This window comes from Caretta caretta, chromosome 12, assembly GCF_965140235.1.
Source record: "Caretta caretta isolate rCarCar2 chromosome 12, rCarCar1.hap1, whole genome shotgun sequence".
Taxonomy (NCBI): domain Eukaryota; kingdom Metazoa; phylum Chordata; order Testudines; family Cheloniidae; genus Caretta; species Caretta caretta.
The window spans coordinates 13,526,652-13,551,848 of NC_134217.1; the positions used below are offsets into that span (position 1 = coordinate 13,526,652).

Sequence of the window (25,197 nt, forward strand, 5' to 3'; positions counted from 1 at the left end):
CACTTGTCTGTAGTCATGTGAGGGTGGTGGTAGGGCTGAAGCAGAACAGAGGGATGGAGTTGGGCCTGGGAAAGGCTGTTCACACGTGCAACCGGGCTGGAAGTGGCTTTGCACAAGGAGCTCAGCAGCAAAGGATAAGGAATCCAGCAAAGTCCCTGCCTGTTTGGAATGAGAAGACAATCTGTGCTGGAAGACTGACAGTGGTGGAGAGCCGGAGGATGGCAATGGAATAGGGTTTGTACATACATGGCGGGGGGCAGAGAGGCAGAAGCTGCCACCAGACTGTTAAGGAGAGACATAAAGCATATAATACCTGATCAGCAAACAAAGAGGAAATTTGGGGACTTCTTAGTGAGAAGGGGAACCTAACCAAAGCAAAGGCGTTTAAAGACATTTCTTCTTTAAAAGAATTTTTTAAAAACTCCAGGAAGATTGTTACTGATGGTGTTTGCTATGAGCTCAGCAATAGCTGATGTCTTTCAGAGCAACATATTCAGAGATATGCTTGCATATAATGTCCTTACAGGATCAGACTATTAATCTAGTTATCATTGATTATTTTATAAATTATAGTGATCTCTTTAATCTAGTATCCTTCAGCTCCTGAAGACAATGCTCCCCTCCACCGCCACTAAAACTGCACTTCTGTGGTGTGGGAAAATCTCTTCTTGACTCCCACAGCTGTGTGCCTTGAAGCATAAGATTTGATTACCCATATATCATTAGTTTTCATAGCTATACATGTTGTTTATGGTAAGGAAATAAGCCCCACAACGCACACCTTTTAAAAACGAAATCCAGACATTTTTTGTCTTCCTGTATTGTGATCCATTCTTAGAGATCCCTCTATCTTAAGCCCAACTATGTTAATCAGTGGGTATTTCAGCAGAGCTGCATTTGAGCTGGGTATTTAGAGTCCTCTGGCTCACTCAAATCACAGTTTGCTTTTGAAGAAATCAAAACCCTAATTTTTCTCTTGCACAGCACTCGAAAAATCACATATTTTAGTACAGTACAAGTCAAGTCCTGGGGTTGCACCAATGTTCCTCAGAGGAGTATTTGGCCCTGTTTAAAGGTTTAAACATATATTAGGGAATGCTGTGTTTTATATGATAAAATGATAAATGGCCTGACTTAAATGACCAAGGGGTATCTACTTTCCTTCTACTCTATTTAAAAGGTTTCCGTGAACATTTTACAAGCCTTATTGTGCGGATTGTGACTGTCTAAGAGCAAAAAGAAACAATAGCCTCTGATGTCCACAAAGGCAGGGCTCACCACACAGGTGCCGTGTTTTACAACACCACTCTATCTTGTCATTCAGAACTGCTCCCTGAACAAATTGCCTGTCATATTTAAAGATAAAATCTGACAGTGTCACATCTGACAAGTAGTCCTCAACCCTGACACACTACATGGAGCTGAATTTTGCTAGATTCACTGTAGATGGATTTGTCTTTAGAGATTCATAGCGAAGCCAGAGGCTGGCAGAGCGGCAAAAATTATCTCACAACATTGCTACTAAGTGTCAGACGTTAGGAAGCGGTTGCTACACAATAGAAATGTTCCAAGTGTTGGGGTTTTGTGGTTGTTTGTTTACCCCACAGAAATTGGGTTTTTTTACATATTGTACTTCTCTGTAAAATAATGATGTGCTTCTAAATTTAAAAAAAAGGCAGCATTGCATTTCAGGAGATATATTTTCATTACTTCTTAATACTGAACCGCATTTATTTTATAGGCTGCTGGATTTTTTTAATCCCTTGAGGTTTTGAAAGGTATATTCAGTAAATAAGAACTAAATAGTAATTACATAGCAGTTTTAGTAATTATAAATATATGGCTCTAGTGGCTGCCTTTAAAAGCTTCTGGATTTTGCTCTAGATAAACAGATAAGGTTACCTCAGGAACTGCAGTATCCCTTACGGGAATACATTGGGAATACCAAACTAATGTTATTTAACTGTTGAACATGACTGGAAAGTTCTTAAGCGGGAAGGGGGCCATTGCAAAGTAATGTGAAAATCACAATGCATGACTGGCTTTAAAATAAACACCTTGCTTTTTGCAAAAGGGCCATATTTATCCAGTCTCTCACAATACATCTGCAAGATTTGCTAGTGCATCTCTTTGTAGCCACTTACATCTTTAGGCATAAATTAGATCATTGTACTTTCAGCTATCCCCTTTTTCATGGACACACAAAGTTTTAGCTGTACAAATGGAGGCCTCAGGAACTCTGTTCTCCTCCTTATGTTCTTTAGTCATGACTGCTGAGCTGTATGCTTGCTTTGAGGGGGAAATAAGGCCCAAAATATTAAGTGCAGCTCAATACATCATATTTCATCAAATCACCCTGCACAGACTCACTTGATGCTGAAATGTCTTTTCATACATATTCCAGGTCTAGTGATGGACCAGTGTAAATGGAACAGCACCACCACAAGGCAAAAGTGACCATACGTAGATCTGCACTCTTACTGACAGCCCTGTTCCCAACTCTGGAACATGTTGTGTTGTATATTGTTGGCTCCCCAAGTATATTTTGAATGTCTTACTTTTGAGGAAATCCTCTGCGATGGTGGGAAATAGATGAGAACACTTTCATAAAATCAAGAATTTTTCCAGAGAATATGTTTTGGGACCAGCCAAAATAGAGGATAGGGCTGGTGCATCAGTGTAGCCCAGCAGCCTTGTGAGACAACTGTCTTTATAAACACTAAACACTCAGAGTCAAATTGTGTCTTTGCTCCTTCAAGGAACAGGGACAGGGGATGCAGCATTATAGTGCCCAAGGAGTGATGCTCAGACACCCATGGCCAAAGCACCATGAAGGAGGCTGTACATGTGGGGGGAGGAGGAGGGAGTGGTAAATGGGGGCTGAAAGCCGGGCTCTTTAGACCTGCTGCAGAAATAGGTAGCCTACACTCTCCCAACGCCTACCTCTGGGTGGTAGCAGGCATGCAGGAAGGATGGGATCCTAACCACATCCTCTGAGGGCCATGCGGTGCCTCTTGACAAGTTGACCAGCCTCCCTCTTGTGGTCAGGCAGTGCTAGTGGTAGGCGTCTGGCCCATTCATATGTCGGTCTCCTGGGGCGATGAGCACCTCCCCTTGCCCGTCTTCTGAACTTGGATATGCAAGATGGATGATGTATTTTAATTAAGCCAATACTGGCAGCTGGACAGGAGTGAAACCTACTGTGGGTAAGTCTTCAAGGGAAACAGGGAGCCAACAGAACTGTGGAATTACAACGTTGAGAACAAAGGATCAGAGGCAGCCACATTCTCACCCATTCACTGGGAGTCATTTGTGCAGGCTCCAACTTATTGAAAGAGAAGTTGGGCTGTGACTTTAAGACTAAATAGACCAAATTCTGGGCTGGCCTAACCCTCTCGCAACTCCTATAACTTCAGAGAGAAGGGTAACTCAGGCCAGAATTTGCTCTAATGTGTGTAAGCTTTAGAATATCTATAATTATCTCTGTAACAAAGCTTTCCGATAGCATGAACAAATCTCCTTGACATTTCCGTACTAACAAGTTCTCTGAATACAGTATTAGCCTATGTTTCCTATGGAATATGACTTTGTTGTAGGAATAGTGTTGGTAAAGGGCATAATTGCTGTTCTCTTCCACAGCAACAGATGTTATTTAAGGGTAGATCCTCTCACAATGTCTCTTGGAGGCACTTTTCCCAAGAGAAAACCAATTTATTATGGAGGAAACTGTTTTGACCCCATTAGCTGAACTACAGACCTCTAAGCAAAGGCAAACCATTCTCAATTCAAGAAAAGCCAGGGCAACCATACGGAAGAGGTGCAACGTCTGACGTTCCCGAGATCTGCATTGTGCACCATGTGGGCAATTGCTGAATGCTCACTATGTAAGACAACTGGGAGAGTAATATGTGACAAAGGAGTCTGAAAGAAGAGTGAATATTAGGGTACACAGAGGAATAAAAATTCCTGAAAAAAGGTTACTTTGGAAATATACCTCGTTAAAGAAATCAGTATTGGGAAGAGGTTCTGCATGATTTATGCCCTACACATCACCGTGCACTCTAAGATTAGTATGTAAATATATAGACATACAAGATAGTATGTGTTTTAGTATATAAACAGCTCTATTCCTATCTTTGTTCATGCATATTTGATTCCATCCCTCTGAGTATACTGGAAGCTGCATAAGTAACCTTTAAGAGTGGAAATGTCACAACTTTAGTTAGAGAGACAAGAGAGAGAGTCCAATCTTTTATTGGACCATTTTCACCCATCTTGTCTCGCTAGTATCTTGGGACTGACATGGCTACAGCTACACTGCATATAACTGTAGTTAGTTAGTTAATTGTGGTCTTCATTCTAACAATAGGGCTGTTGCACAACAAACTTTCACAACATTGATTTTTTTTCTCCTACCAGCTGGGAGCTCTGCTGAAAGAACAATAGATTTAATAATATCAGCAAAGCAAAGAAACCAAGAAAGTATGAGCTCTTGAAAATAAGAAGGTCAAGCCACAATCAATTTCCAGATTTAAAATGTTGTTTTTAAAATGTATGTTTAACACCGGTTCCTGTTCTATGTTTAGCAAGTCAAAGCCTGTAAGGTTTAAAGTTCTTGAATGACTGCTTTATCTGGTAGCCTAGAGTTAAGCCCCGGAGGTTAAGCAATAAAAGAGAAACAAAAATAACTTAACAGTTTTTGCAGCTAGTTGAACCCAGCAACAGCTCCTTAAACAGCTTTTACCTTGCTAGGGTTTAAAATGCTCATAAAGCTACAAGATGCATTTAAAAGCTATGAATTTGCTAAGTAGGATTTCATTTCCCCTTCTTATTAGAGGTCATTAAATTTATTAGATGTTACTAAAATCCTTGTAAACAGAAAATATGAAGGCTTATAAAATGTGCTCTCTATTTTCAGCCTAATAATTAAGATGCAGCTAGGAACAGGCTAATAACAGAGCCCTAATTTATGAGATGCCATTAGATCCAAAATCTCAGGAGTATGTATTATACAGTGAATTGAATACAATGCCTACTGAACGACAAGTGATTAACCCTAGCACTATATAGAAATATAAATACATTATACAAAGGATGTGATAGAGTTCAGAGTGAAGCACTGCATAGATATTACCTCTCACAGGATATATTTTCTATTGGATACAACCTCTTAAATCAAATTCACCACTCACTGAAAAGGCAACTATCCTGACTGCTATAGTAAGTCCAAATTTTCATATGCTTTTCCTGTTTCTTTGCATCTGTATGACAAGCCCATGTATTTCTTTGGCTTTGGGCTGCTGTTTCTTTAATCCAAATGATCTTTAAAGAAAAGCAGCAATCTAATAAAAATATTTAATAAAAATGCGCTGTTATGCACCTGTGACAGCAAAATGCAGACGTCGTGGTGGATAGACATAACCAGTGATGAGTTGCCAAAATCTTAACAACGGGTTCCCTCCTCACCCCACGAGGGGGTCGTGGCCCACCCCCGCTCCCCAGGACTCCTGCCCCATCCAACCCCCCTGCATTCCTTGACGCCCCCCCCAGGACCCCTGCCCCATCCACCCCCCTCCCCGTCCCCTGACTGCCCCCAGAACCGGGCAGGAGGGTCTCGTGGACCACCATAGTGGGTGCCCACCCCACCCCTAAGAGCCAGAGGCACCTGCTGGGGGCCGAGGTAAGGAGTCCCGGCAGTGTTTACCTGGGGCAGCTCCCAGGAAGCATCCGGCAGGTCCCTCTGGCTCCTAGGGGTGGGGGAGCGTAGCTGGGGGGGAAGCAGGGGGAGCAGCCACTCCCCCACTGATCACATCAAAAGTGGTGCCTTAGACGCTGACTCCCTAGGTGCTCCAGGGCTGGAGCACCCACGGGGAAAATTGGTGGTTGCAGAGCACCCACCGGCAGCTCCCCACCCCGCGCCTGGCCCCAGCTCACCTCCGCTCCACCTCCTCCCCTGAACGCACCTCCCCGCTCTGCTTCTCTGCCCCCTCCCCCGGCTTCCCGCGAATCAGCTGTTCGGCAGAAAGCCTGGGAGGGCTGAGAAGCAGGCGGCGGCTTCACACTCAGGCCGAGGGTGGCGGAGGTGAGCTGGGGCGGGGAGCAGTTCCCCTGCGCAGTACCTCCCCCCCGGGTTACCTGCTGCGGCGTGGATGGCCCTCCTCGCGTCCCCGTCCCCCCCCACCCAAGCTCACCTCCACCTCCCTGGGCCTGAGTGGGAAGCCGCCGCTTGCTTCCCAGCCTCCCCCGGCTTCCCGCGCAAACAGCTGATTCACGGGAAGCCTGGCCGGGGGGGAGAGAGGGGGCGGAGAAGCAGAGCGGAGCGGCGCGTTCAGGGGAGGAGGCGGAGGTGAGCTGGGGCTGGGGCAGGGAGCTGCTGGTGGGTGCTCTGCACCCACCAAATTTTCCCCTTGGGTGCTCCTGGAGCACCCATGGAGTCGGCGCCTAAGGCGCCACTTTTGTCCGGTTAAATTTAGAAGCCCTTTTAGAACTGGTTCTCCCTCGCAGAACAGCCGGTTCTAAAAGGGCTTCTAAATTTAACAACCGGTTCTAGCGAACCGGCTCCAGCTCACCACTGGACATAACGCACACACTCAGCAACAGGAATATAGCTTTAGATCTTCTGCTTCAGGAACACAAGCCTCACCACATTAGGTAAAGGAGAACTTCTACTAGCTGTCGTGGAGCTTGTATCCTTTGTGGGCCTGCTGCTCCAGGGTAACAATTGCTCAGCTGAGCTACAGTGATGGGTGATAACGCTCCTCCTTATTATGAAAGGAGGAGCATTAGTCTCTTCTTCTTGGATGATTTTGGTTATCGCAGGGCAAACTTTCTGTACAGAGGATAGAGACAAATTAAAATCTAAATGCGACATGAGATACTTAACCAGTCACTAGTAACACATGCAGTGCACCGTGGCATTCATAGCAGGAGTCTGCAATCTCAATAAAGAATGAGTGACGTCTTCTCTGTTTTTCCCATTTCATTGAATGAACAGAAGCTGGGAAACTCCTTTACTGGGTGTCACAATATTCTGGGATTAACACTGCACATCTAAGACCTAGAGAAGTGACTTCTTGGCTGTAAATACCTAGGGCCAAATTGTGCCTTTCGGGACTGGTCTGCATGGGGGCTGTGTGGAGCTACTACATGCCACGAGGTAGCTCAGAGAGCATGCCTCAAAGAAAGCACAATCCTTTCCTGGGCAGATCAGAACCCTGTCAAGGGAAGAGATCCACAGGTTGTTCTATCCAGTATGCCAGGCCTCCTCCGTAGACTGAGGCAGAAGAGCCCTAGACTTTTCCCTGCTCCACTCAGGGCAATGTACGCCCCCTGAGGCACACAGGGGGAGCAGTCCCTGCATTCTCCTGAGTGCATGGACTGTTATTGTCCTTGGCACTTGAGCTGGGGGTGGCAAGGAACAAGCTCCTTGTATCCCAATCCTTTCCCCTTGTTCACAGTTCACACGAGCTCCTGTATGAAGAAGTCAGTAATGTGATGTGTTTCACCATTGCTAGGTCAGACTACCGGGCAGAAAAGGTTAGGGGGTTCTTGGTTTTGAGAAAGACAAGTTGGAACAGACTGAGGGTATCTAGACCCCAAGCAAATTTGTCTTCATATTCCTGGGGAGATAGTAGTATAAAGTGTGTTACAGTTAGACGAAAGAAATACATTTCAGGGCAATCCTTACTTCTTAGTGGGCCTTCATCAAGTTGCTTGTGCACTAAATTTTTTTTTTAAATGAGGAAGTTGGTTAATCCTCTTCTAAAACCTAGAACTGGAAGAAAATGTTACATGCCAAGAAGTCAGAGTTGTTTGGAGTTTCCTCAGACAACTGCCTAATTCTTTTGTTTCCTAGATTTCAATTTATTTATTTATATTCTATACTAACTTTTTTGGGCAGAAAGTCAGCAATCTCCATGCGCTTCTGAAAAAAGAGGGAAAGATGACCCAAAAAGCCATTCAGGATTTCAAACAGCAAGAAAAACACGAGTGCACATACAACCCTTGAAAGACTTCACTCTTTCAAGATGATCCCTAAGCCAGTCTCTGTAAAATTGGTGAACAGGTATTGACCCAATATATGGAGGGTCCAGAAAAACTGTACATGGAGCAACCATTTTTGGAGGCCTAAAAATAGTGCCACTTTACAGAAACAGTGTACCTGCTCTTACAATCTAGGGAGGAACTCTGAGATTGTGTGTCCAGGAAAGATAATTATCTCTTTCAAACCTAGAAATCAGAGGTAAGACCATAACCTTCTACTGAAGGAAGCACAGTTACCCAGGGAAAGCTAGTGAGAACCATTAACGGTAAGACTGCTATAACACTAGAGCAACTTAAGAATTTACCTTGCTATGTTACGTGCAATGTAATGAAAATTCAGCCCAATTTGCTGCAGCTACTGCAGCAAAGCAAACCTTTAAAATATCTTTAGTGTTAGGAAGGAGTTAAAGCAGGTAACCTAACACCATTTGTCAGCACAAACAAACTCACCATGTCCAAGTCCCAACGACAAAAGTTAGTACTTTCTAGAGTACAAACAATAGGCACACAGTGTTTCTTTGTCAATGTTATTAATTTGAACAAAGACACAGTATGTACATTGATAAACCACAATACATCTCATGGTGATTTATAAACAGTCCTTAAAAAGAACACGAAAATCTTAAAAGCAAAAGTCTCATTGAACTGGCTAGAAAACAAATGTCATTAGACCAGTCTAAAAAACCCCAAACAATGTCTAAATACTGGACCAAAAGAAAAAATGGAGATCGTTCCAGAACGAGTTGTTCCACAACGGAAGATTTAACATATAAAGGTTTTTCACTTATGCCTGTGGGGGAGGGGGGCACGACACAGCAAATACAGGGGTTGCCATTAAAATGGGTCATTTTACCTTAGTGATGTCTTAGATAACTACAATGAATTCCTGTCCTAAGTACACAAAAACGTTGCGGTATCCAGTGTCTAATACTATGCAGTAAATATTGGCAAGTATTGACATTTTTAGAGACAACCACAGTATGATCTTCTCGTTAAGATAATGCTTTTCGATACAAAATTTTAGGTTTTGCATGTTTTGTAAGCTTGATTTATGGAGTAATGTTACTCGACTTGATAATGAAACAAGTGTGCCGGAAGGGGCACAGGAGGGGAGGAAAGAGCTTTGATAAATGTGTAAGTAATAAAGTAAAAAATAGTGCCCTCAATACAAGTGCTGCAGTACGGACTATAAAATAGGAGCGAGACCAAAAGTGCTAACAGGTTCGTAGCAAGCATTCCCACACGGTTCAGGCCAATACGTGTGTATCGTGACAAACGACACCCATCCTGACCATACCTGGATCTTTTCTGACAAGTTACTGGCAATTGTATCCATATTGTACAGTAAAATGGAGAAGGGTCAACACAGCTAAGAAAGGGAGAGAAAGCTGGACTAAATTCCTCCTTGTATATTATCTGTGGAACAGCTTACTGATTCCAATGAGTTGTACAGGCACAACCCCCTGAAAGCATTGGGACTGCATGCGTGTCACAGAGGGCTTTATCTGAAGACAAAAGTTTAACCCAGGATTAAAGTGACCTGCAGAATCTCTATCACAGGTGAGGATGCATCAGAAGGAAAGCACCCAGCTTCACTTTCAGATCCCAGTGTGATTTTTGGAGGGATGGCAGTCCAATCAAACATCTTCTAAACTCATTTAACATGGAAATAGTAGAGACAACAGCCACAGAACTATAGACATGCCATTTCTCAGAGTTACATTTGAAATCAAAATGGCACTTTTAACTTGTGTGTCTGAGTTTCTCCATGTAAAGCATTCTGAGTTCTGAAGATGAAAAAAATACTTAATGTGCTAGTATTATTAGTCATTCACATTTTCACTGAAACTCTTGAGCAGAGGTCCTTGACAAAACTATTTCTTCCCATTCCACATAAGCTTAATGGGTACAATGAAATGAGATAAATTTGAGGAAAAACCTTTGGAAATGTACAAGGGTCTTCATCTCATTAAAAAAATTTACATAGACATTTATTCTCAAAGTGAAACCAAGTTTCTTAGGGCACATTGGAGATAGCAAATGGAGCCTTAGTCATACACATTTAGTTTCAAAGTTATGTTACTACTCACAGAGAGAAATCAATGTATAGTATATTAAAAACAATCATTGCAGCCCTTTAAATGATCAGATAGTTTAGCTTTGAATCCATTCGAGCTAATGGAGGCTTTAATGGCTTCTGACAGATTGTTCCATTGATCAAGGGATGTATGAAAAGCACTGCCTACCGAACTCTGGTTTGATTTTAAGAAAACTGAATGTTAGCGATAAACAAAAGTAAATTGTTCACATTTTCATTGGAATAACTCTATCTGACTGGTTCACAGAACCAGTGAAATAAAGGATAATTGGAATACTATACACCTGACTTTATTCTTTCAGTCTGTAATCAAGAGGACTAATCAGACCAAGATTGTTGGCATGGAGGCAAGTATTTGACGATATGAGAAAAAGAGCTAATCTGATGGCAAAATTCTGACTTGTGCCGCGTACAATCATAATGAAATCAGTGGGGTCTCAAGAGCCGTAAGTCAGGACAAAATTTGGTCTTTTATGTGACATGAACGATGAGTGATGTCTCCATGCCAATGAGAGAGAAATCTTAGATGATGCAATTGATATTTGGTAAGTCTTCAGGTCACATGTGAACTGGTCTTCTCCATACCAAACTGCTGGCACTTTAATGTAACAAGCTAATCAGGTACTTCTGTAGCCTTAACAAATGCAGCCTCCGCAAATTTATGCATTATTTTCTCTTATTTAATGAATGGCCTGAAATGTGCTGGCTTATTCTGAGAAGAAGAATGTGTATGTAAATTAAATTTTCATCTCAGTTTCAGTGGCACAGTTTCCATTGATTGCGCCAGGTCAATGGCATGACACCAGCATATCTGAAAGGAGAATTATGCCCATTATTAGTCTCACAGCCTCATCTATTAGCATTGTTTGTGATGGATATTTTATTCTTTTATTGCCTCTTTTGTTTTTATTATGGCTCTTGAATCCCCAAATCTGTCCCACAGCACTACAGAGATCATACATGATTTGAAAGGACATCTTGCTAAGTAAATCCATTTCATTACCAATTAAAATATCCACTATTTCATTATGATAATAAAGAGAAATGTTCTGGATATTTATAATGTGGCATGCTACACATCCTTGAGATTTTCCAGTTAGTAATTATTCATAGCATTCTTATTTACATTTTAGACATTCTCACTCTCTTGTAAAGCTCAGAGCGTAAGAATGGTGACTTTAAAATCTACTCTGTGGTGTTAATGTTTTGCATTTACTTAACCTTTTAACAAGGGGAAGAACCTGTAGGATGAAATAGTTTCATATGCAGTGATGTGAATAAAGCATTATGAAATAATTTCTGATCTACATGGCATAACACCTGTAGTTTTCTACTGACCACCTTAAAATTGCCCGTCACCTTTCATCCCCTAACTAGTGATGCAATGTTGATTAAAATGCATAGCCAATGAATTTTGACTACACTTGTTCCTTATGCAAAATGTTGAAGAGATCAGATAACCACGCTCATTCAAGTTATTGACTATAGACAAAACATTATGGTGCAGGGAAGAAAGAGTTAATACATTGCCAGTCCTTCTGGGAAGCAGGTTCCACAGCATATTCATGACACTTTTATGTCATGTGCACAATGCCTGTTACAGTGGTGTATACTATGCCTAACATGTATGTATTGGCTCTCTATCTTCTGCCAAAATTTTCCTTCTATCAGTATAAAACTAACTGTGTATCAATTTTTTTAAATAAAAAGTCCATGCCTTGAGCATTTCATTTGTATTGGTTCCATGTTTAGTCTGTAGCTTTTATAAAATTGATGAATATTGTCTAAAGTCAAGTGCAGACAGGCAAACGGATCTGTATCTTCCGTAATCCATTTAGCCTGACATACACACATGCAAGGGAACTATTTTACCTCAATTCTTTCAGGGCTGATGAAAAGTAAATGTAAGCAAAGTCATGAACTTCACCATTTGTAAAGAATCACTGAATCCAACGTTAGAAACTAATTTATGCTTTTCCCCTGAAACAGACTGACCTCAGTCCTCATGTATCTGGAGTATCTAGAGTCAATAAACAATTCCCGTACATAGAACATCCATTAGAGGCCTATGTGAAGAATGTTTCGTAGTGCATCCAAAATGGTAATGAGTTACCTAATGCTGCAATGTTAATGGATGTGCTAGAGGATCATTTCAAGAGGACCTCAGTCATAATTATTCAAATGAAATAAAGCAATTTTCTAAACCATTTTCTTATTGTCTGTTTCTAGTAGTATCTTGACCAAGGCAACAAGTATACTGAGTGCTCCTTTTTCTTGTATGATTATTGACCTGTAACTGTGTTCTTCTGAATATCAGAGGGGTAGCCGTGTTAGTCTGGATCTGTGAAAGCGGCAAAGAGTCCTGTGGCACCTTATAGACTAACAGACATATTGGAGCATAAGTTTTCATGGGTGAATACCCACTTCTTCAGATGCATGTACTGGGTGAATACCCACTTCTTCAGATGCATGTACTGGGTGAATACCCACTTCTTCAGATGCATGTACATGCATCTGAAGAAGTGAGTATTCACCCACGAAAGCTTATGCTCCAATACATCTGTTAGTCTATAAGGTGCCACAGGACTCTTTGCTGTGTTCTTCTGAGTGCTACCATCTGCTCTGGACTGTTCCAATCAGCTTTGCTAATTCATGGTTGCCCATCATGAGCACTGGGAAAATGGAGGGCTGTATTCGTATTTTACAGTGGTGTAACTCCAATGAGTTCAATGGAATTACTCGAATTTACAATGGTATAAGTGAAATTGGAAGCAGAAACAGCATTTAATCCTATCTGAGCTACCATTAGGTGTCTCAGTCTTGACATCTTGCTAGTGAACCTTAGGCCTTGTCTATACTGGGAATGTCCCCCAATTACAGGCACCAGTGTAGCTGCACCAGTGCAGACTCCTAGATTTTCATGGATTTATACCTCCACCATTGCAAACTGTGGCACAAAGCACAAGAGGCTTGGACTGATGCAGCTAGTACTTTGCCTTCAATCCCCAGCACAAGCAAGGCCTTAGACTTACGTATTTTTAAAAATTCCATTAAAAGCTACCACCAGTCTTCTAAAAAAGAAAAGACATTAGTGGCCTCTGAATACCACAGTAAATTATTGTTTGCTGATATTTTTTAATAGTTATGCTTTCACTTGAGCAGCTGTCTACAACATTGAAGTTTCTTCTCTAATTATGGCAGTCAAATTCAATTCACCACTGCAATTCCCATGGTTTCTACCAGTGCTTAATTAAACAAAAATTAATCAAAGTAGCCAAAGCAAAAACAAACAACTCACCTCCCCCACCCCCAAAATAAAACTTGTGTTAATGTATTTTGTTAACTCCTTTCCAAAGGAATATCTGTCTGCATGAGAAACCACCTTTTCTGAAACAGAATCCCCACAACTTCAACTAGTTCATCTTTAAGTGATTTCCAGAGTAAACAGCATTTAGTGTGGCACTAATCCAAATGTAGGCAGGTTGCCCAATGGTACAGCCAAGCCTTAACTAGAGCAGAAAAAAAGCTGTGCTCATGAAATAGCATTCTTTTCAAGTCCTAAGAAAACTGACACAGGGGATATCAGTTAAATGGTGTGTCCCGGGATCAAGATCCTAAGCCAATCAAATCTAATTTAAGTACAATAGCTACTTCTTTAAAGGTGTCTTACCTTTTTTTTTAAGGGTGGCTGATGGCCAGAGCAACAGCCCCAGAAATGTAGTGATACCATATACCATATACTCAGGCCAGGTCTACACTGCAAACTTTTGCCAGCATAGCTGTACTGGCCAGGAATGTGAAGAGGTGTGATCCCTGACTGACATACCTGTGCTGGCAAAAGTTCCTAATGTAGATGCAGTTATACTGCAAAACTGCACTTCTGTTAGTATAATTATTTTGACTTGGAATAAGCTATACTGGCAAGGACACAACTGCTATGAGCTGTGTCTAAGTAGGAGTGCTTTCCCAGTACAGTATACTGGTATAGCTATCCTGGCAAAGCGCACCTTTGGCCTCAATATGATTTTAAATAGAATAATCCCCATTTTAGTAGCAATGTCAAGCAATGAATGTTACACTTTTTAATCGTGGTACTGATGTACTGGATGTCTATATAATTTTGTTTTAGTTTGGTTATATGACTTCAGGAAGTAAACCAGTTTAATTTAAAATACAACTTAAATTAAAGAAAATTAGCACTCTTTTATTCAGGATAGTCCTGTATGGTCCAGCATGGAATTGCTGGCTTTTCTGGATTATTATTTCAAAACAGATCACAAACAACCTTACTTTTAAGATCTCATACTGTATTTTTATGCTTAGTCCTCTTTTTTTTGTGGCAATCACTAAAACAGTAGCCAAGAACCATAATCCAGTTACAAAGGGCATAAAAAGGGTAAAAAAGCATATATCTGCATTCAGAGAAAACATAAAATAACTCATATGATTTAAGGATAAGAGAATTTAAGAGATTTATTCCATTTTGACTACATTTCTTTCAAAAGGATGAAAAGTGGAGCATTAGTAATTTTAAACTAGAGCACATCTTCTAGTGCTCCATCTACTCAAGCAGAGTTTGCAGGTTAGCAATTACTTCTTCAAGATCATATGGCAGAGGCATACTGGGATCATCATCCTTCCAGAGGGGATGGCACTTTGGCTTTTGCTCTTCTGGCAAACTCATTGCAAGTTGGCACTGGCATCTGAAAAGAAAAGATGAACAAAGAATTACTTTTAAGAGAAGGAATGTCAAGAAACCAAACTCTAAGGAAGGTATATTTGTCCATTAAGATAAACAAACAAAGAGTGAGAGAGATAACAAATCTGTGGACAAAATGGGTTGTTCACTTATAGAGAAGCAGCCATGTTTTCTGTTGTAAGCGTTGTGTTATCTAGAGGGATTTCTTAGAAAGCCAATCAGAAAGAAAATTCAGTTTGCATACCTTTTTATGGTGAATTATTTTTTCATTATCTCAGCTGTTATTTAAAGTACATGATTAAACTATTATCAGATTTAAATGGTTGTGGGTTTTCAGTGTATTACTAAACTATTGAGAAAGATTAAACTGAATTTATTGCATTAAGGTCGGGGGATAGATTAAATAATATTACAGAAGCAGGACTGGCTTTGTAGATTCTAGAGATTTACAAGTGTAGAAGCTTCCTTTGCTCTGAAAAAGGCAATGTAAAAAGGAAAAAGTGTATAAAGATATATGCAAATGGCAGCTAATAACAATTTCCACTGATGAATAGGTAGGCAAAACTTCAATAAAATTAAATTAAGATGTTAGTGTATGTTAGTCCCCAGAGAAAACTTTTAAATTACAGTGTTTTTTATTAAATGGATTATTCATCAATACTAGGGAAGTCTAATTATAATATGCAACTAAATTGCAGCCCAGCACAGGAAAGTTTTATGAGTAGCAACAGTCACATCTCTTAAGATTAGTTTGTAACACAGGCTGCCACTTATTTGCACTGCATTAGAAAATTTGTAACAATTCAGTGACTTTTTTTATTTACCATTTGCTGATTAATTAGCTAATGTCTGTAAAGCACTATGATGATGAAAAGTGCCAAATACTATTACAATTACTTCATATGTACAGTAGATGAATTCATTTCATTACAAGAAAAATCAGATCACATAGATAGAAATTAACTGTTTTATCCCCAGTAAGAAATAGGCAAAACTATATTTTGTATGCAAAATATAAATAGAAGTCTTTCATTATTTAAAAAATATAAAATGAAATTTATTTTTCAAGTGGCTTTATACTACTCAGGTGTCTTTCAGCTCTGTAAAATGAACAAGATCAACACAAATAACTTCCTGGCCCCCTCTCGAGGCCTTCTGGAAGAGAATGCTCCCAAATGAAAGATGTCTTCTTCTCTTGGGAATTATTAATGGCAGTGTAATACCCATGAGAAAACATACTTCAACTTTACACCCACGTTGGTGTGTGGTTAATTGTGGCACCAGCATCCTGTGCACTCAATCCATCGTACATTATACTACAAGGACAGTATTAACACATAACATTCCAATATATCTTCAGCTCTCCACATCAGCCCCTGATAATAGCATCTGTTAACATGCACTAAGTACTATTATGTAGCACATCACTTCATAAATAATAAGATTAGCCGACCTCAGGGCCCCGAGAAGAGTAATGTGTTTAAATGTTCTCATTATTTATTTAAAACAAGAATTAAAGGAACAGAAGCTCCTTGTGACAATCCTCTTAGCATAAATATTAAACTGTTTGCATTGATAAGCTGCACTGTACAGAATAACAGAGGATTTGTTTTGCAGGCTGCTTTATAACAGTTGTTAGAGAAAATGCAGTTTAGTGTATGAGTTCTGAGAGGTACTTAACTGATTGTGCCATCATGTTTTGAAGACATTTTCCAAATTATATAAAGGAACAGGAGAAAATTAATATGCAAGAGAAGCTGAAACTAATTGCAGCATAACTCTGTAAGGCTTTTAAAATCTTGCTTTATTTTTGGTCTCGGCACAAAATAGCATGCTCAATTTGCTGGGTAGTATAAGATATTCCAGTGTTAGCATTTCAATCTAAAAGTGGATAAATTAAACCGTGTAGAGATTATTACAGTTGACACATCAAGAGGCGCTGTTAGTAAAGATTGCCAGGCATATTATGTGCTTTAGCAAAAGTCAATTTATTATAAACAATCACTTTAAATTCTTTGGGAGGGAACATGCATCACCTTTCAATGCCAGTTGTAGTGTATATTCCTAACCTTCAGCGCCTCCCTATGTAATTTATTTCCTACCAACTTTTTCCTCACATTTGAATTTTGGGCATCAGTGTCAGTTTAAATATACCAATAGTTCCAACGTTGCTGTTAATTGGGCAGCCCAGGAGTGGCAGCACAAGCTGCTCCATTGCTCCCCTAGCAGAGACAGTCTGAGAGATCACCGCACCACGTGACATGGTTTGCTGAACACGTCTCATTACATGAGTCACGCACTTGGGAACCTTGAGCCACATTGTATTCTACATGAGGGACTGATGTCAGTGACCATCCACAAGAGTCTTCCTGATTCACAAGTCTGAGGCCAGAAGTGTGCCTGAGAAGGGGAGAGAAATGGCCAGTGCCAGCATCCCATCATTTCCATGCCCTCCACACCATATCTACCCAGTCTGGAGCTCCTCTGCAAGTCAGAGATGACTGCACTCTGATCACTTCTTCAGTTTGTTCTGTCCACCTATTTTAATGTCACTTTTCTAGTGAGAGAAGTTGTGAATGGTAAACATATACATTATGTATATCACCTATTTTCAGCCGCGGTTTTCGGCCTTGGTACAGGCCCCACTGACTTATATAGGAATTACACAAGTAAAATGGTGGCACGATTAAGTCCTTTGAAATCACTGCTAAAGTCGATGCTGTCACCGTACCATGAACAACTTGGGTGACGCTGTTATCACATGAAGTAGCATCCACAAAACTGAATTAGGCCATCTAATTATGTACCCCCTTTTTTGATGTGAAAAGGAGTCAGTATCCTTTTGGTAGTAATATTTTTGGTCCTAACTTTAATAAATTTCCCCACAATTGTAAAGGATATTGTCCCGGGTTTGGTCTTTGATACTGTAACAGAGTGACAGACCTGAGCAACCTGCATAGGGGCACAGGTATCTTCAGCTGAGGCACTGTATCCACAGGCATTGAACCTCACATACAAACATATAGCGGAATTACTGTGAAGCCACATTAACTCCTCCCAGGATAGAAACATGTCTCCTCCCAGAGGCAGAAGGAGTTAGGATCTACAACAGAAGAGGTGCTGTTTCGGAAACCCTAGGAACACCCAAACTTGGTGGGGAGTAAAAAGCTTAGGATGAGGATTATATTTTGGTGGTTGAAATTTGAGTAACCAAAAAAGGTCAACCCCCCACAAGAGAGTAAGTTGGAACAATATGTATTGCATGTCGCAGGCTCGGAACGTCATGGGTTCTTAGATAGGATGAGTGAGATGCTGAACTAGGCGATCCCCACTGAATGACCTCACCACACGTTAAGCGACCGGGGGCTGTTGTCTGGCTTGTTCAAAAAGGGTGTGGGCCCCTTTAAGGGCTCGAGAGCCAAGGAGGTGCTTTTGACTGCAGCGGCCGACCAGGTCAGCCTGGGGACGCCGATCTATCCTGCCCCTCCCCCACAGGTGACTGGAGGTAGGTGGGGGACAACTATATAGGTACATGCCGGTGCAGGAAAAGCCCTCTTTTACCTAGACCAGGCAGAGCTACTGAATTTTGGATTCTTTTGTATCCTGCTCACAGGAGGCTGACTGACCAACAGCTGCAGTATATTTCCAGCACATCAGCTTAGTGCCAAAGTGGCCCTCCAGTCCTTGGTAACATAAACCCACCGAACAGGAAGAGGGACATTTTAAAATATAAATGACTAGTACCTATAAACGCGTGGATGGTGTCCACCTTTCCAAAGCCTCACCTTCCGAGCCCCTCACCAATACAACCAAAACCATCCCAGTTTCAATTACAATCTCCATTTGGAAGTAGCAGTTGATTACAATTCACTGTGCACTGATCTACATTCTCATTACCTCTTTCCCACCATATTCAGCTGGTTTTGATCCTGGCTATGGGTATACAATAGGAAATCTCTTTTGCTTATTAATATTACCAACTAATTTTCCTTTCATAACAATTCAATTAAACAATAATATACAATTTTTATAAGAGTTGTTTGTTTCACCGAGATGGTGGCTAATCTCACTATGGGCAAATATAAATTCACTAAATCAGATATTTCCCTGGTTATCATCTCTAGGGTTGTACTTACATTTTGATGATCAGGGTGTCAGCTACATTAGAGGACACTGATCATGATGCTAAAATTAACCACTTTAGCTAAAGTGTGTGTTAATTATGGGTATGCAAGCAGTCAATAAAAGGTTAATGCAAAAGTCAAAGGATAAATTTATTTCAGTATTGCATCATTCCACAGACTAAATGACTAACATTATACTTTGTGTTTTTAATCAATAGATTTTACAGTAATGTTCTAGCCATTGATTTTAAAAACAGTATTCTTTCTTTCCCCTAAGTTTTGCAACTAATAAGGAATAAGTATCAATATTCTTACATATTCTTATTTCAGACAAATACTTTTCTGTTCAAGTATGAGGACTAGGACCACATGCTACACAGGCAGAAAAATGTGGGTGGTGTGGAAGTATCTGATTAATGCAACTGTGGAGTGTTGTCTAGTAATCAGAGTAAGGAATTGTGAGATATGACTCCTGGCTTCTAGTAACATGTCTATCTACCCTACAGAAGATAGGCACTTAGAGTGGTTCGCCCTGCACAGGGTAACTAGAATGGGGAGAGGGCACAAGGAGTCCATTCCCTGCCTCCCAGCCCACAGGAGGTAGCCCTAATTTGGTTGGCTTTGCTCAGGAGTGAAAACAGTGGTGGGGACCAGATAGGGGTTGGTGAGGCAAAATGGGGGGCATGGTGAAGGCCTTCACCCCACCACGTACCTATAAGTGCCAAAAGGGGATAATTGAGGGGGACACGTACTACATCTTTTTATAGGTGCTGACTCCAGGATCCCTGGAGGCATTATGCTTTATAAAGGAGCTAATACCTCCCATCCATCATTGCTGGAGCAGTAGGTATTCACTTAAACACTCCAGAGAAATGCAGAGCTACACCTGGATCCTTAATGTTGAAAAATGCTTTAAGATGCACAGATTGAAAGCCCTGTTATTAGATGTTATCTCTATTGCTCTCTCTAGAAACACTAAAGCCACTCCTTCACCACACATAGAAATGGAAAATATTGGGCACCACAGTGTGCTCTGTCAGTGATGCACTGGGCTAAAGATATTATCTAATATGTGCTTATAAAACAGCGGCACAGGTAAAAGGTCAATAAGACAGTTTCCAAGCAAAAGGACACCAAACTGCAAGGGTCTGTTTTTGAATGGAATAGGAGCTCCAGGTGCTCAGCACCTTTGAACATCAGACTCTAAGGGCAGGAGTCACCTGCTTAAGTGCTATACTAGTTGAATAAAGCCAGCTGATGTCGTCTCTATAGGGCTGATTTTTCAGCTCATGGTATTCACTTGTGCACATGCCAAACTGCATAGACATGTACGTTTGGCCATAGTCTGCAAGTATCCACAGCTGCGGATGCACTTTCACATGAGCAGGTTTTAGAATTTTTAAAGTAATTGAATTTGAACACTCAAAGTCCAAGTATTCTATTGAGTTTTCAGGATGCAAATTTTAACACTGTTAACGCAAAGGTGTTAGAATTTGTAAAGCAGAAGTGAATGTACATCCTTAGGAAATTTTTCACATGCACAAGTGGAGGCTGGGTAGATGCCCAGATAAAAATATGGGCAAACTAGCATTCATATGCAATATTTGTATGTCAGTAGAATCATTAGAGATTTGCAAAGAAATGGGTTGTTATGCTGAATAATCCCCCAATAAGACATGCACATGCGTCAACCTTGATTAAAACGATTTAACATTTGTAACATGTACACTGTTCTGAATAATAATGTTCTCTTTAGACAGCATGAAGATTCACAGAGATCTTACCAAGTTGGGTCCTGCCCATGCAAAGAGGTCTGCATGATTTAACCATTGCTCCAGCACAGAGTCCAACTGAGTTCAACAGGGCTCTGCACAATCATAGGCATCTATATACACAGTTCCCCTTGCAGGATTGTGGCCTAGGTCCTGAGCCTTCAAATCTTTCCTCTCCTGAGTAATTATGACAGATGAATAGTTCCACTGACTTTTAAGATTATTCCAGTTCATTCTGAACCTGCTGTCTTAGCATTTTATCAGAGAATGCATTTCTCTCTTGAATTATATATATTTATGTGCTCAAACCTATAGCAAAATATGAGACTATTTACATGAGTATAGATTACTCAGGTGAGTAAATCTCAATAATCACACACACACAAAATGCCTCTCTTGCCAGTATAATGCAGCTACTTTTGGGGTGGTAAGCATCAGGGTTGAAATCCTGGCCCCATTGAAGTCAATGGCAAAACTTCCATGGACTTCAACAGGCCCATGATTTCACCCTAAATGTTTACCAGCAAACAGCAACCCTGACAATGGCCCCAGGTAACAATAAAAAATATCATATCCAGCGGAAACTGCAGAGAGACTATTATAAACTAGATGCAATTACCCAAGCTGAAATTTGGCCAGGACACTGAAATTTACATGCCTTTAAAAAAAAATCCAGACTTTCTTAATGTCTGATAGCAATCAGTTCTTTGGCCTTGCATCTCATCTGAGTAAATCAGCTGATGTAACTTGCAATCACAACATACAATCTTTTATCATTTTTATTTAAAAATGTCTAGAAAGAAAACTAAATCTGATTTGCTAAACAGACTGATTTGCTTGGTAAAGAACATGAAAAGCATTGCTTTTACGTAAAGACTTAGTTTGATGGTGGACAATGTCCTTCATCTTTGGTCATGGATGGGGGAGTGGGATAAATTCCTTAGAAAGTATCAAAACTGTAACATCTGCCATTAAAATAAATGATCTTGTACTATATTTTCATGGTAAATCGAAAGGTGTGAGGATAAAAGTGCCTGACATGATACAGTGGGGTTAGGGGAAGCTTTGTAAAGAGAAAGCATTTATCCACTTAACCAGGTGGGTGTCCATTATGACATTAACAATTTAACAAATTATGATAGGCCTAATTTTATCCTTCCCTTCGCTCCAGGCACTTGTCTGGTCACAGTAGTTGTTAACATGTGAAAATTTACTGCCACCAATTAAGGTTTAAGGCCATCAGGTAGAATGCTGAGAACAATTTTATACCCAGGTCTATTTGTTAGCATGTCAGTTACATAACAATGGTGATGAATGGGCTACCCTGACAGCTGAACAGTTAGGAGTTGCTGACCTCTGATCTCAGTCACATGATAGGGTCACCTGAAACTTGCATTGCTCCTACCTGACCGCATATAACAATATGGGGTCAAATGGCTCGGAGATTATATGTATCATGTCTGAGGCAGCCCAATTATAAGCTTTAGGGAACACAGTGTTGAATTCCATAGCTCTGCGGCATAGAGCTGTAGAACACTGCAGAAATCTGTGAGACAAAAGGTATACCATTTCAGAGGTCTAAAGTAACTTTCCTTGCTGTTCAGTAGAATGGAATTATTGTCCTCTGAGAACAACAATGAAAATAAACACTTTTGAAGAAACTGTGACTCTACCATCGGAAGAAGAATGTGCTCTAGCCATTGCATTAACTATGCATTTTCTCTCAGAGAGTTTCAATCTGGGACACCTGTATCAGAGTGCAATTACTACTATGCCCGGTCAGAAAGACCTTTTCGTTGGAGACTGGCCTTAGCAGCAAAGCTTACGCTTGGAACTGGAGCTGAACTTCCCCAAGGTTCAGGGTTAAGGTTCAGTTCTAGGTGTCTGGTTCAGCATGTTTTAGAGAAAGGAGCAGGCACAATGTCTAGATATAAATCAGAACTTCAGCAAAGTTCAGGGTGCTTGGAACTGGGGTGTGAGTTCATCTCCCTTGATGCTGCTTGTGCTTTCAAGGAGGACAGAATTACTTTCTGATCACTATAGTTATCTCTGTAAAATACTGGCAGGCCAACCCTATACACATTGGTTACAAGATTCTGAATAAGAGATTCACACTGAGTGCCCTATCAAACTGCTGCTTGCTGAAAAACAGAGAGATAATGGAAATGTATAGAGTTAGAAGGTGTTTAGAGAAATGTAATCAGGAAAAGAAACATAATAGTTTACTTCATATGGCTGGATGCTATTTTTCCTTCAGAAATAACAATAGGATGTCCTGGGATGATACAATCAAATTCCATTTTTTTTTCAGAACTGGAATTGAGGTTCATTCTGAATCCACATTACCAATTTTCTTAGCATTTTACTAATGCAGAAATTGCACTCACACCATGCTCTCTAGAGAAGAGAAAGGTGAACAATCTGTTGTGGAGACATTTTCTTTTTAATTTTTCCAGGTTGGTTCTTACCTGACAGTGCAAACTAAAACTTTCAAAACAAACAAACAAACAAACAAAAAAACCCCAAACAAAATGCAAAATTTAGTCTGATTGACTTTAAGGGCCAGATTTTCAAAAGCACTCAGCTCCCAGTTAGGTCCTAAACTGAAGTGGCCAGACGGAAACTGAAGGGTTCTGAGCTCTTCTGAAAATCTGGTCCTACTGTGTTCCATAGTGGTCTAGCCCACTTACATTCAGCCTTTGTGGATGCTCTTTTATATGCTGTGGCTAGAGTGTGCCCAACAGTCAGTAGTAGCTCAGAGCAGGAGCAACTGCTCTTCATTTATAGAGGGAAGAGACAACTGAGGAAATGAATTTGCTCCCAGGTGAGGAATTGGGAGAAGGAATGCCAGATTCAGGGTTGGACTGAGGGAGTACCAGTTTAGAGTTTATAATCCAAGAAAAAATGAAAGGGCTATATATGATCCTTCCACAGATAACCGCAAGGGTGGTAAAAACTCCACCCCAAACTCTGACTCCAAAAATCTGTAACCAAATGTGCCAGTGGTGAATTTGACTCTTAATACGTTACAGAAGCTTGTTGTCCTGCTCACAAAAAAGCCTGAGGTTCCTGCAGGCATTCTTTCTATTGGTAATGAGGGATCCGATGCAGCATCCTGGGGAATCACTCGTGACACAAGCATGATGACCTGAAATCGACCAGTACTACCACTGTATGTGGTTTTGCAAAGTAAATCTGTATCAGAATCTAGCTTTTAACATTGTCCTGCAGAGAATATTTTGCTGTTCTACATAGATGCAGGGGTGAGACAAATGAATTTGACAATAAAGAGGTTTAAGTGACAGCTGCATGAGCTTTAAAATGCCAGTGTTTCTATTATTACCCAAACTGCAAGCTTAATATTTCCCCCCCACCCTCCATCTGCTCACCTGAGAACTGGATGGTAAACTTGAGTACAACTACTGGGTTTTACAGAATGTCACACTGATGGAAATAGCAAGGCGCACACAAGTCAATACAGTGTACAAAAGCAGTACCTGTCTTTCCTCTTCACATAATGAATGTCCAAGGCCCTAAAACAATATCCACTTGGTGGAACTAAGTAGAATCAATATTTTCATGTATATATATCAATGTATGTTAAAAGGAATTCATATATGTATACACACAGGCACTCACATAGGACGGAGATTAATCAAATAAAAGAAATTCAGAGGCTATGGGATACAGGAGCAATAATAGTAATTTTTAATACTGTTAAGATTAGAATTTTTAGATTAGTTTTTATGTAACCTTTTGGAGAAAGCTTATATGGGCTTTAATGTCCGTAAATCTGATATTGTCATCACCACTCATATTTAATAACCTTACTGTGAAGCAAGTACTGTACTAATCAAGGGCCAGGTAACGTAACACATCTTTCAAGGTTTCTTACATTTTTATATAGAAAATTAAATTCAAAATTCATTTCTCCACCTCTTTGTTCTGGAATATCATGCAGAGAAACATTAGACAAATAAGAAGTTAATCTCCTCCAAATATATAACAACCAAAGAGATTAAATTATACATTCAAAATCTCATATTGATGAATTCACACAACAAAGATACAGAGTTTAACCATGGGCATCAAGAATTAGGCTCACATATTTAAAAAAAAAATTATGGAAAATTGTAATTTTTTAAAAATATCACATCTGTAATTATTGCAGTGAAAACAGAACTAACATCCAAGGTTTTTCAATAGCAATGTTAAATAAACCTGTGCAAACATACTTCACTGCTTTTCTCACTTGCTAACATATTTAGCTGGCTGTAACTTCAGAAAAGAGTGAAGAGTGGACTGCAGACTAACCTCTGAAGTGGAGGGTGTAAAATGAGACTGAAAAGCTCCTTTTCCCCATCCCAAATCCTTCTCTCAACCCCAACCAAGTGGAAAGTCCCTTCCTGGTGTATGGGCTTTGCAGCTTTAGGTGAATGGGCTGGCGGAAGAAAGAAGACA

At 40.4% G+C, this 25,197-nt stretch overlaps 1 protein-coding gene across 4 annotated transcripts in view; it reads right to left on the bottom strand.

The window, feature by feature from the left end:
* Nucleotides 1-14,431: 14,431 nt before the first annotated feature.
* The window catches only part of FTO (FTO alpha-ketoglutarate dependent dioxygenase), a 332,351-nt gene continuing 321,585 nt past the window's right edge, over nucleotides 14,432-25,197 (bottom strand). For all 4 annotated transcript variants that reach the window (XM_075118354.1, XM_048817020.2, XM_048817012.2 and 1 more), the window contains one exon: nucleotides 14,432-14,844. In XM_075118354.1, the coding sequence (XP_074974455.1) occupies nucleotides 14,703-14,844 (142 nt within the window). In that variant the 3' untranslated portion in view covers nucleotides 14,432-14,702. The remainder of the gene's footprint in view (nucleotides 14,845-25,197) is intronic.